Source organism: Dermochelys coriacea, chromosome 26 (assembly GCF_009764565.3).
Source record: "Dermochelys coriacea isolate rDerCor1 chromosome 26, rDerCor1.pri.v4, whole genome shotgun sequence".
NCBI lineage: Eukaryota > Metazoa > Chordata > Testudines > Dermochelyidae > Dermochelys > Dermochelys coriacea.
In genome coordinates, this window is record NC_050093.1 from 1354876 (window position 1) to 1368598 (window position 13723).

The 13723-nt window shown below is 42.5% G+C and overlaps 1 protein-coding gene and 1 pseudogene across 1 annotated transcript in view; both read right to left on the reverse strand.

Moving 5' to 3' along the window:
* LOC119848557 overlaps positions 1–10767 on the reverse strand; it is a 36381-nt pseudogene extending 25614 nt beyond the window's left edge.
* Positions 10768–11413: 646 nt separating this feature from the next.
* ADAM9 (ADAM metallopeptidase domain 9) overlaps positions 11414–13723 on the reverse strand; it is a 51272-nt gene continuing 48962 nt past the window's right edge. The window contains 1 exon segment of the mRNA XM_043503126.1: positions 11414–13189. Coding sequence (XP_043359061.1) covers positions 13111–13189 — 79 coding nt within the window. The 3' untranslated portion in view covers positions 11414–13110.

Sequence of the window (13723 nt, forward strand, 5' to 3'; positions counted from 1 at the left end):
GAGTCTTGAGGAGAAAGGAAAAAGATTAAACACTTTAAAAATTAAATGGAGGTGAGGGAATCTAGATGAGATGACCCAATGGGAGAACAACTAGTGACTCTCTTTTCTACCTCTCGGGATCCTTTCACAGATCCACCCTGGAGACCAAAATAAAGCAGTCTGAGAGAAGGAATTAAAGGACCCATCCGGAAAGATGCTGCACTTCCTCAACTCCTTTTGTTTTCAGAAAAAGCACATTAACCTGTGTGAGGAAATCCTAATAAGTTAAGCAATGGATTACATTAGGAGAAAAGGCAGCTAGTGTGACACCAGCCCCAGCTAAATCCTGGAGTGGAAAATCTATGGGGGACAGTTTATGATGGAGGATCTAAACATTACCTTACGTAAATGTATAGGACAGTAGAAAATCCCCAGTTTTCCTGTCCTGGCCTTCCCCTCTGAGTTTAAGCACAAGTGATATGTTTGCTCCTTTAGTGTCCATTCTGCAAGTTAACTACTGTAAGCACATTTCAGTCTAACTAGTCGTTTCTTTGAAAAATTTGGTAATTAGCCAGCCAAAATAAACTTGAAGTAAGTAATCTTATTGTTAATTCTCCATGGAGAATGTTTCCTTGAAGAAATCTCATGCCAAAATTAGTAGAATGTCAGCAATAAATAAGTAAAGATAAGGAGAGATTTTCTGATACTTAAAAAAATGTAAAATCCCCAGAGAGTATTTCTAACAGGAACTCTGTTCTGAAAAAGCTAAGAAGCTGCAACACAAAGTAATTAAATCTTACCTTAATATGTGGGAAATCAGAATGAACAGCCCCCCCTTTGCTGTAAGTATAAACCCTGAAATCATCAGATAAAAATAGTCTATAAAAAGAGAATAAAAAATGTTTGCATTAAAAAATAAAGATTACACATCACTGCAAGTTTAAAGAGCACCCACACTATTTTCAACATGCTGCAATGATTTGCATCACCCCTTAGTTTTGTTTCTTGAGTTACAATTTAATGTTTTATTGCTTCTTTCAGACTGGAAAATTGCTGAGTTATATGCAGCCTTCAGATCACATAGCTACAAACTCTTCTGAGGATTCCAAGTTCTTTTACTGTTTGCCAGTCAGCTTCTCAATCTTCTGCTTAAGTCTTGAAACTGAAGAATACATGGATCTCTGAAAATACTTTCTACTACAGAATCTTAGATTCTCCTATTGTCAGTGCACAATACTAGTAATAACTGAGGCTACAGCAAAGAAGATAGAGAAGTGTCAGCTTGGATTGTTACAGACTGAAAATTATAACCAATGATTGGAAAAGAAAGGGAAATTGAAGACAAATTATCCAATATTTAATAAACCTTATTAGAAGCTTTTTTGAGCCACATGACTGGCTTATAACAGATAAGAGACAAAGGGTTAGGAACAAAGTCAATCACTTACTGTTGCTTCAGGTGAAGAGTATACGGTGTCCCTCCTATTGTAATGACATAGGACACTTTGTCCTAAACCAGCCAGAATGACAGAGAAAAAAAAAGAATTCAGTAACACATATTTTACAAAGCATAGTAATTCTGCATTTATTAAACATGAACATAAATTAAAAATGCACCACAAATGTTTCTTAACGGGAAATGGATGGACAGTAACATGGTTATCAGCGTAGTTTTGACATCTCGACAGCTACCAAAGCAACTGCCCTGTATCCTTCCAGTACTCTGTGGAATGATTGTCTGTGGTTTCTTAAAAAGGCTCATCCACCACTCTCCCTTTGACTGACATACACTGTATTCCACATGTTCAAGATGTGTGTCTATGTTTTATGTCAAACACACAGGAGAATAATTTAACAGCCAATTCCATCTCAAGATATCCAGATGTGTGCAAAGGCAAAAAATGCCAGTGATAGTGACCAGGTGATGGACATTGCAGTGAATAAAATGGGAACTGATATGTCAGAGCCTCAACTGGTGAGGGAATTTGCTGAAAGTATTATAGACCGCTGAAATCTAGAACCCGGAATCTAGTAGACAAATAGGATGGAAGTAGAAATAACACATTTCACCCAATTCAGAAAAGCATCATTCTGAAGTCACATGATGGAATTCATCATTTTAGAATCAGATGCTGCTTCTTACTTTTGTGAACAAACACTTGAAAGCTCTTGTTAATTAGGGGGGAGAATTACTGAAGATTATTGTTCAAGTATAACATGATTTAAGGCCCCTTCCTTAATCTCCAAGACATGTATGTAAATATAAGTTTTCACTGCCACTCTCTATTGTTATTAATACAAATAAAATGGTGTATGTCAACAGAACCTTTCATCCCAGGATCTCGTAACGGTTTATAAAAATTCAAATAGAAAAACTGAAGCACAGAGGTGACATGACTTGCCCCAAAACAGACTATACAATGAGAATTTAGACATTACATGACCCAGTTTGGGAATATTTTAATGAAGTTCCTCTTCCTGTAGCATGCATGCAAAATGCAAACAGTGCAACAAAGAAATGCAAGGCCTGGCTGCCCACATGAAACAACATCTTAAGAAGTGTTCCTTCTCAGGAGGAAGCTGCATTGAAGATGATGAAGGGAACATGTCTGAACATGGTGATGCAGGATCTTCAGGTTGTGACTGAAGATTTTTTTATTTCATACTTCTTTCCAAGGACTGCCTGTCTTCCTTCTGGACTATTCTTGAATTCTCATGTTGGAGCAAAAATATAGTTGTTACTCTTTGGTACTATCATTTTAGATGCAGCTGTGATAAAAAATAAATAGTTGAAATAGGCAGATCTTCCTTTTACAATTTCACCTTTAAAGTAGTACTGAATGTCAGTGAATGCAGAGTACTAAATGAGCAGTATGGTAATAATAATTAAATAACTGCATTGACTTATTTTGTTTAGGAGAATCCATCCTCAACATACAGGATTCTGAAGACTATCCACCTTCAAGATCACCATAATTTTCTGTAGTTTCAGAGTTATCTGCCAATGATAGTGTTTCAGTCACATCATGTACGTCACATAGCCATAGTATACCACCTGTAGCAAAAAGAAAAAAAACACACCCATCATCCAGAAACAACCATAGATAAATTTGTGATAAGAACCAGCAGATTACAAAAAGAGGTAATTGATGAAAAAATTGCCTGGTTTGTTTATGAAACAAACTCTCCTTTCTGTATGATTGAGAACCCACACTTCATTAACATGGTTCAGTCATTAAGACCAAGATACAGTCCACCCAACAGAGCAGATGTTGCAGGCAAATTGCTGGATAAAGTGAAAGAGAAACTGAACAGTGTGCAAGAAGTCTAGAGGATGAAATTGTTAACCTGAGTCTTGATGGGTGGAGCAATGTCCACAATCATCCTATGTATGTGCTTGTGTAACAACAGAAGAAGGGAATGTCTTCCTTACAGAAACAATTGATACCTCAGGAAATGCACACACAGCAGAATACTTACAAGAAGTAGCAGTAAAAGCTATAACAAACTGTGAAAAAAAATTAAAATGTCTAGTATGCAGCTTGGTCACAGACAATGCTGCAAATGTATCCAAGATGAGAAGAAATTATTTAGAAGAGAGTGAAGAGCGTCCCAAGCTAATAACATGCGGTTGCATTGCTCATTTGATGCACCTCCTAGCCAAAGACTTTGGTGTTCCAGAAATAAAGGCTAATGTTGTTGAAATTGCAAACTACTTCTGTAACAACTACTTTGCAGCAGCTGCTTTGAAAAAAGTGGGAGGAACCAAGCTAACTTCCCACAAGATGTTCGATGGAACTCAGTAGTGGACTGTTTTGAGCACTAGATCAAGAATTGGCCTAATCTGATGACAGTTTGTGAACAAAATTGTGAAAAAATGGTACCGTCACAGCCAAAGTTCTCAACACTGGACTTAAGAGAAATGTTGAACACGTGCTGAGTACCCTGAAGCCTATTTCTGTAGCCTTGGACAAAATGCAGGGGAATAGCTGTTTTATGGCTGATGCTGTTGAAATTTGGAAGGAACTGAGTGAGATCTTAAAAAGAGTATGCAATAACAGAGTTAAATTACAAGCATTAAACAAACAAATGGGACAAGCACTATCTCCAGCTCATTTTCTTGAAAATATTCTCAATATTCGGTACCAGGGTCAAACCTTAACTGCTGAAGAGGAGGAGTTGGCTATGACATGGACATCCAGCAATCATCCCTCCATAATGCCAACTATAATGAACTTCAGAGCTAAGGGTGAACCATTCAAGAAATATATGTTTGCTGATGATGTTTTAAAGCAAGTCATACCAGGAACTGGTGGAAGTCACTTAAGCATTTGGAGTCAGAGACTGTTGAAGTGATAATCTCACTTTTAACAACAGTAGCTTCTTCTGCCAGTGTAGAAAGAATATTTTCTTCCTTTGGACTAATTCATTCCAAATTGAGAAATCGTTTGGGACCTGAAAAAGCAGGAAAGCTTGTTTTTCTTTTCCAGATTACGAGCAAACAGAAAAATGAAGGTAAAGACAACTGAGTTAGCTGCAAAAGACAATATTTTAAGTTACTCATGTTGACCTGGCTGACATCGATTTAATTTTTTTTAAATTCATTGAACTATTTTAGTTAAAAACAATTTTAACAAAAACAAACCTGATTTTTAAAAACTTGAATGTTTAAGTAAATTCAAAAATTCATATGCTCGTTTTGTTAAAATATTATATGTTTGCTGTTGAAGAAAAAAATCCAGAATACATAATATGTTGTTTTAGTTAAATAAAACAATTTAAATGTCTGTCTGGTGATGTTCTCCTCCTAATACAGAATGGCAAGAAATCCCCCAAATATTAATGATTAACCTGTTGAATTAGAGATAGTTCACCTCCCAATGACTTCATAAATATCTGCTTCAATTACCTTTGGTAAATGAAATAACCAAACAATCATTCATTTTCTGATATAATTGTAAAACTAATCTGAAAAGTTTCAAAATAAATCATTTTAAAAATGTATAGTGTGTACCTTCTAGAAATGAAACCTACATCTATCTCTGAATTGGAAGAATATGTATTAAGGTTATAACAACCAACAAGAATGCACTTGTATGTAGAAATCCATGATTAAATCGAGTCTTCCTGACTTAATTTCTGCAGAAAAGAACCTAGGGGTTACAGTGGACGAGAAGCTGGATATGAATCAACAGTGTGCCCTTGTTGCCAAGAAGGCCAATGGCACTTTAGGCTGTATAAGTAGGGGCATTGCCAACAGATCGAGGGACGTGATCGTTCCCCCCTATTCAACATTGGCGAGTCCTCATCTGGAGTACTGTGTCCAGTTTTGGGCCCCACACTACAAGAAAGATGTGGAAAAATTGGAAAGCGTCCAGCGGAGGGCAACAAAAATGATTAGGGGACACATGACTTATGAGGAGAGGCTGAGGGAACTGGAATTGTTTAGTCCGCAGAAGAGGGGGCGATTTGATAGCTGCTTTCAACTACCTGAAAGGGGGTTCCAAAGAGGATGGATCTAGACTGTTCTCAATGGTAGCAGATGACAGAACGAGGAGTAATGGTCTCAAGTTGCAGTGGGGGAGGTTTGGTTGGATATTAGAAAAAAAATTTCACTAGGAGGGTGAAAAGAAAAGGAGTACTTGTGGCACCTTAGAGACTAACAAATTTATCTGAGCATAAGCTTTTGTGAGCTACAGCTCACTTCATCGGATGCATTCGGTGGAAAATACAGTGGGGAGATTTATATACATAGAGAACATGAAACAATGGGTGTTACCATATACACTGTAACAAGAGAGTGATCACTTAAGGTGAGCTATTACCAGCAGGAGAGTGGGGGGGGGAACCTTTTGTAGTGATAATCAAGGTGGGCCATTTCCAGCAGTTGACAAGAACGTCTGAGGAACCGTGGGGAGTGGAGGGGGGGGGAATAAACATGGGGAAATAGTTTCACTTTGTGTAATGACCCATCCACTCCCAGTCTCTATTCAAACCTAAGTTAATTGTATCCAGTTTGCAAATTAATTCCAATTCGGCAGTCTCTCGTTGGAGTCTGTTTTGAAGTTTTTTTGTTGAAGGATAGCCACTCTCAGGTCTGTAATCGTGTGAGCGGAGAAATTGAAGTGTTCTCCGACTTGTTTTTGAATGTTATCATTCTTGATGTCTGATTTGTGTCCATTTATTCTTTTACGTAGAGACTGTCCAGTTTGGCCAATGTACATGGCAGAGGGGCATTGCTGGCACAGGATGGCATATATCACATTGGTAGATGTGCAAGTGAACAAGCCTCTGATAGTGTGGCTGATGTGATTAGGCCCTATGATGGTGTCTCCTGAATAGATATGTGGACACAATTGGCAACGGGCTTTGTTGCAAGGATAGGTTCCTGGGTTAGTGGTTTTGTTGTGTGGTGTGTCGTTGCTGGTGAGTATTGCTTCAGGTTGCAGGCTGTCTGTAAGCAAGGACTGGCCTGTCTCCCAAGATCTGTGAAGCACTGGAATGCCTTACCTAGGGAGGTGGTGGAATCTCCTTCCTTTGAGGTTTTTAAGTTCAGGCTTGACAAAGCCCTGGCTGGGATGCTTCAGTTGGGGATTGGTCCTGATTTGAGCAGGGGTTGGACTAGATGACCTCCTGAGGTCCCTTCCAACCCTGATATTCTATGATTCTATGAAATCAAATCCACCCTGCCTGCAGGTTTCACCACCTATAACATTTATGGTATTGTGACTCATTACAGGAAAGACACAGAAACCCAAATTTAAGATTTAACGAACTTGAAGAAAAAACTATTTTCAAACCTTATGTAGCCCATGCTGCCAAGTTACATATTTGAAGCCTGAGCTAAAGCAAGTCAGTAAAGAGACTCCCATTGACTTCAATGGGTTTTAGAATGTGCAAAAGTTATACACATTTAAGTCTTTGCAAGAGTGGTGCCTTAAATTGTACATTTATTTATCAACAGATTGTAATAACTTGCCCTTTTATTTGTAGTTTTGAGTCCACATGTTTTATTATTGATTTAGCAACCAAATTATTTTATAAGCATTTGTAGTTCCACTTTAAGGTTACTGCTCTGAGTGCCAAAGCACTTTGCCAAATATACATCCCTTCTCAAAGACTCATTGGCCCAACAAGGGACTGTAGGATGTTTCACTGCAACACTGGAAACACCTTACACACTATAGCCACAAATGTGCTACAAGGCTTATAGCATTTAAAGGATTTTAACAGATTCTCACTGTACTTCCATCTGCACATATTTAGGTTATATAATTTAATATCTAATTATATATAGGGAACAACTTATTCCTTAACTACAAGTACCAGATCTTCAGTTATATTTGAGGATATCCTCTGTGGATCTGTGATGTGCAAAAATATTTGAGAACCTAAAGGAGGGAAATATGTTAGTTATTATTTTTATTTAATAATACCATTACAAACATACCTAAATATCTGAATCAGATTCAAACCTCCACTGTGCTAGGGGCTGTACAAGCACAGACATAAATAGGTTCCTGCCCCAAAGAATTTATCAACCTGCAAAGATTTACATGCAACAAAAATTAAGCACGTGTAAGTCTTGGTAGGATCAGGGCCTAAAAAGATAAATGATGGGTGCGGGAAAGATACATTCAAATTATCCACTTGGTAAATATATTTGCTTTGAAAATGTATATCTATAAATCAGTAAACAGCTATCTATCCTCCAATGCCCCTCACTTTAGGCTGTGTCTACAGTACTGCCTATGTTGGCAAAATTTGTCATTCAGGGGTTGAATATTTCACCCCTGACCGATACAAGCTACATTGACATAAGCACTAGTGTGCACAGCACTTTAGTGGCAGGAGAGCTTCTCTCCTGTCCACACAGCTTCTGCCGCTTGCAGGGGTGGTTTTTTTATGCCGATGGAAGAGCTCTCTCCCATCAGAATAGAGTGTCTTCACCAGATGTGCTGCAGCAGCGCAGCTGCATTGCTACCGCTGCACTGCTGTACATGTACACATAGCCTTAGTTATCATTAGTTAAGTTTTCATATAAATGCTGCATCAGAAGCAGTCTTAAAGAGAACAGTTTTACAGACGATCAGCTGTCATCCAGCATGGCAGAGAATACAGTGAGAGAGAATTGTCGGAGAAGCAGACACACTGGTCAGAGAGGAACATGGAGGGTGCGATACTATTTATACCATCGGAATCCTCCCACCCTTCCTTCTCTTTCACTGGCACTGCAATAAATAACTCCCAGCCTGTGTTAAAGAGTCTCCACTAACTCCAGTCCTCCCTCCCACTCTGCTCTAGCTCCACACTCACTCACTCACCTTCCCCCCCCAGGGGTGTAGGATTTGGGGGGGGCTTTTTGGGACAGGGGGCTCAGTGAAGCAGGTGACTTTGGAGGGGGAATCTCTCCTTGTTAGCAGTATCAGTGTGTGGGGATGGCTGGGAGGGGGGAATCTTGCCTGGATTCAGAGTATCCAGGGGGGCGGGGGGTTGGTGAAGCAGGTAGCTGTGGGGAGACTAAGCGATGGATATTTCCCAGCTGGGGGTGACTCTGGGAAGGTCTCTTCTCTTGGGGGCTATCATAAATATAAAGGGAAGGGTAACAACTTTCCTGAATACAGTATTATAAAATCCCTCCTGGCCAGACGCACAATATCCTTTTACCTATAAAGAGTTAAGAAGCTCAGGTAACCTGGCTGGCACCTGACCAAAAGGACCAATAAAGGGACAAGATACTTTCAAATCTCGGGGGGCGGGGGAAGGGGGCGGCTTTTGTCTGTCTGTTCTGTGTGCTTGCCGGAGAGAGATCAAGAAAGCAAGCAATCCAACTCCATTAGAATTAGTAAGTACTAGCAAGGAAATGCATTAGTTTACTTTTGTTTTGGCTTGTGATTTTCTCTGTGCTGAGAGGAAGGCGTATTCCTGGTTTTCTTTTTGTAACTTTAAAGTTTTTGCCCAGAGGGAAATCCTCTGTGTTTTAAATCTGATTGCCCTGTGACATTAGCTTCCCTTCTAATTTTACAGAGGAGCTTCTTTTACCTTTTTTCTTTCTAATTAAGTTCTGTTTCTTTTAAGAGCCTGAATGATTTCTCTATTGTCCTAAGACCCAGGGGTTTGGGTCTGTGATCACTTTGTAACCAACTGGTTAGGATATTATTCTCAAGCCTCCCCAGGAAAGAGGGTTAAGGGCTTGGGGAGATATTTTGGGGGAATAGGAACTCCAAGTGATCCTTTCCCTGATTCTTTGTTAAATCACTTGGTGGTGGCAGCGTACCCCCAAGGGCAAAGAGTTTGTGCCTTGGGGAAGTTTTACCCTAAGCTGGTAGAAATAAGCTGAGGGGGTCTCTCATGCAGGTCCCCACATCTGTACCCTAGAGTTCAGAGTGGGGAGGGAACCCTGACAGGGGCGACTGTGGGGGAGTCTCACATTAGGGGAAGCGGGGGTTCTCTCCTAGTGGAGGTAACTAGGGAGCATCTCTCCCAGTTTGGAGTGATTGTGTGAAGGGGCAGTGAAGCAGGTGACTATATGGCAGGGGTCAGTGACTGTGGAGGGGATCTTCCCTCTTGGGTGGCTGGGGGGGGGGTGTCTGTGAGGGGGTCAGTGCAAGGAGGGTCTGTTCCTTAACGGATGATGTGGGGCAATGCAGGAGTTGATCAGGAACTGCGGGCTCAACGCAGGGGGGTCTCTCCGTTGGGGAGGATGGGGGATCAGTGCAGGGGGCTGTGGGGTGCAGGGCTGTGGGGGGCAGTGCAGGTCTGGCTGGGGGGTCTCTCCCTTGGGGAGGTGATGGAGGTCAGCACAGGGTTGACGGGGCTGTTGGGGGTCAGCATAGGGGGTGTCATGGTGTTGTGGGGGTCAACAGAGTGGAGACAAGGGCTGAAGGGGGTCAGGGGGCAGTCAGCGCAGGGGATCTCCCCTAAGGAGGTGATGGGGTGTCAGTGAAGGGGGTGATGGGGCTGTGGGGGCAGTGCAGGGGACGTGGTGGAGGGCCAGTGGGGGGGTGACAGGGAGCAGGGCGGGGGGGTGACGGGGCGCAATGCGGGGCTGACAAGGAGCAGGGCGGGAAGCAGCGCGGGGGGTGACGGAGCAGGGGCAGCGCATAGGTGACAGGGATCAGGGTGGGGGGGTGATGGTGCGGAGGTGACAGGGAGCAGGGTTGGGGGTTGATGGGCGGGGCAGCGCGGGGGATGGCAGGGCAGGGGGCGGGGCGGTGACAGGGAGCAGGGTGCGGGGTGAAGGGGCGGGGGCCAGCGGGGGGGACAGGGGCAGGGCGGGGTAGGGGCAGGGCAGCGGGGTGACGGGGCGGGGGGCAGCACGTGGGGGTGACAGGGAGCAGGCGGGGGCAGCGTGAGGTGACAGGGGTCAGGGCAGGGGGGTGACAGGGCGGGGTCAGCGTGGGGGGTGACGGGGAGCAGGGCGAGGGGTGACCGGGCGGGGCAGTGCGGGGGGGTGACGGGGAGCAGGGCTGGGGCAGCGCGGGGGTGACGGGCGGGGCGGGGCGGTGACGGGGAGCAGCGCGGGGGGGCGACGGGGAGCAGGGCGAGGGGGTGATCGGGCGGGGCAGCGCGGGGGTGACGGGGCAGGGGGGTGACGGGGAGCAGCGCGGGGGGGTGACAAGGTGGGGAGCAGGGCGGGGGTGATGGGGGGGCAGCGCGGGGGGCAGTGAGGTGGCGGGGAGCGGGGCGGGGGAGTAGCGCGGGGGGGGGGTTAGCGCGGGTCCCCCCGCCCTCACCGGGCCCGCCGAGCAGGGCCGCCAGCAGCGCCAGGCGCAGCCCCAGCCCCATGCTGCGCGCGGCCGGCGGGTAACGGGCAGGCCCGGGGGCAGGGCGGGTCCCGAGCGCGAGGCGGGGCGCGCGGCGGGGGCGGGGGCGGGGCGCCCGAGCGAGGCATGGCAGCGCGAGGCAGCGGTTTTTACAAAACTGGGATCTTTAATGTTAAAAAACAAACCAACCAACACAAGCCCCGGCAGGAGCAGCACCTTCCGTGGAGCTCAGCCCTTAGGAAAGCAACTGCGCCTCCACCGCGCCCGGTCCTCGCTCGGACCCCCTGTGCACTGCAAAGGTTGAGACACGTGCACTTTACAAACAAGACTAAGGCAGAAGTTCTGATTGCTCCGAATATGATTTGAACAGAGGGCGAAGCGTTAGCATGAAATCAGAAGTCATCTTCAATAGTCACCCTGTATTTAAGATTTGAGGAGCTACTTCATTTCCATAAAAACAGTGATCTCCGAATTAGGTTTTATTGCATTACTGCCCTCTTCTGCACCTAATATTGCTAATTGCTATAATACCACTGCTCAGGGTAGGCTAGAATGGGAAAACTCTCTTCCTATTACAGGCACACACTTTAACACAGTTGAGCATAGGCATTCACAAGTTTAAATACAATTAAGCAGGCCTTTCTCTAGTGATATTTTCCTAACTGAAATTCCCCTCCCCCGTCCATTGAGTCATTCATGTCATGAACTGTCTACAAAAGACCTGGGAAGAAGCGTACCTTAGGCAGACAGAAAGCCTGGATAACTTTAGATAGGCAACCCCCATGAGAGAGAAGAGAAATAAACCAATGAAAATCCTAAAAAAAAACAAACAACCCACCTTGCGATATCTTTTTGATAAACTTGTACATATTTTAATAGCGTTTAAATCTTATTCTTTATGTTTATGGGGAACCACAGTAGTTCAAGTATTTTATTATTACAAATACAAACTTTATATATATTTATATAAGAATATATACACAGATTTTTTGGCAAATATGGAGAAATTTACAAAATGAGTTTATGCTAAGTGGTATGAAAACGAGAAAGCTTAGCATTATTTTTAACAGTAATTGTTTTTCACCTTCTGTAATTTGTGTAACACATCATCGTGGCAGTCATGCATCGACACTGGGTCAACATAATCTAGTGGAACATAATCCAACTTCACCTTGCTTAACATACCTCAACTGACATCCAAGCATCTTTTTTCAGATACAGATTTAAATTGGATTTTAAAAATAACATGCTTTAGCCAGTGTCAACATCCTGACTGACACTAAAATCAAAGTTTGAAAAGTAGGTTAAAATTATGTACATTGGGGTCAGCAGGGTGCTAGGGTATAAAGTGCTCAAACAATTCTCAAAGGGCCTACATAAACAATACGCATCATTCCTCTTAATATTTTGCAATGTCTCTTGCTGTCAGACTGTCTATAACATAATCAAAACTCAAGAGCACTCCCTTCCTTAAACAAGAAAAGGCTACCATTTTTCGTACCTTTATTTTAATATCCCATTTAAAGTATTAGTGGTAAATTAGTAGAGGTTTCTGGTCTAGTTACTTAAAATTGTGTTTTAAAAAACATTTAAATTAACTGCCCTAGTATCCTTTATTGTCTTAGTGCCAGTCAGCATGAAGTTAAAATTTTCTTTGTTGTTTAAAAAGTGTGTTTATATTAAACACACCAGTAAAAACATATACACAAACATGTTCATAGGGTAAAAAGAAAAGGAGTACTTGTAGCACCTTATGATACAGTTCACAGGGTAGTTCATCTTCCTTTCAAAATATACTGACATCTTATTTCACTTGTGCCTTTAGTTGTATATACAGGAATAATGGTTTCTAGTCCAGGCAAAACAAGAACATGTAAACAATATTTTGTTAAAATCAAGTGGCCTGATTTTCATGGTTCCATTTTTTGACACCTGCCCGGGTAATAGGTTTTTACTCTTCATTATGCATATAGAAAGACAATAAGCTACATGGAATATTTAATGATTGTGTCTCATCATAAGATGGGGGAAACAAAAAGTAACTCCCAAGTGCTGTACTTTAAAATTATTTTACTGCAGACTGATCCACTTCCAACTGGATAGTCCAACTTCAGTTTGCAAAGCCACAATACTCACACACGGAGCTAAGAACAGACTTGATGTATTCCGTTCCTGTAGCTTTGGTAGAGGTATCTTTGTTTAATATCTTACATTCCTTGTGTTTCCATCTCATTTTCCATATCCAGTACTGCAGAATGACGGCTCTCTGGGATAGCATGGGCCATTTGATGCAAAAAGGATAAAGAATTTCAGCTTGGTTTTAGTGAACAGGTCATCTCGTGAGAGGGTAAAAGAAAACTAAAAACTATATGGGAGGTAAAGGTGCAGGTCGAGAAGGAAAATAGCGTCCCTGAGGTACGTTTTTCTGTTGTGGTGGAGGCGGCCTGTACAGGGGACAAAGATGTCAGTTTAGATTATTACATCCATTAAATGCAGATAGAGAATGATCCCTCTTCCTCCTGCTCTCTCTCCCCTTCCCATAATTTCAGCTACCACTTCTGCACTAATGACTCCCATCTAACGCTCTCTCTCTGCACAGGCTTTTTTATTCTATACTATATGAAGCCTCTAACATTTCCCAAGTCACACTGCTTTCCCTAATTAAGCATTTTGGAGTGAATTTTTCCTCTACCAAAACCAATTTAAAAACACAAATTACTACACAGTACAAACTATTTTATACAAGTGTCTGTTTGTGCTTTATTAATTAGCACTTTAAGGACACATGCATCAATACAACATTTTACATTTAAATAAATGGTTAAACCAAAAAAGTTGTGTATATATTATATATTTTTAGAGTGAAACTAAACAAAGATAAAACTGGTGCTCAAAGCTGATAGAAAGCACCCACACTTTTTGTAATAATGTACCTACCATCAAGAGTGTAAGAGGTGTCATCAGAGAACATACATGTT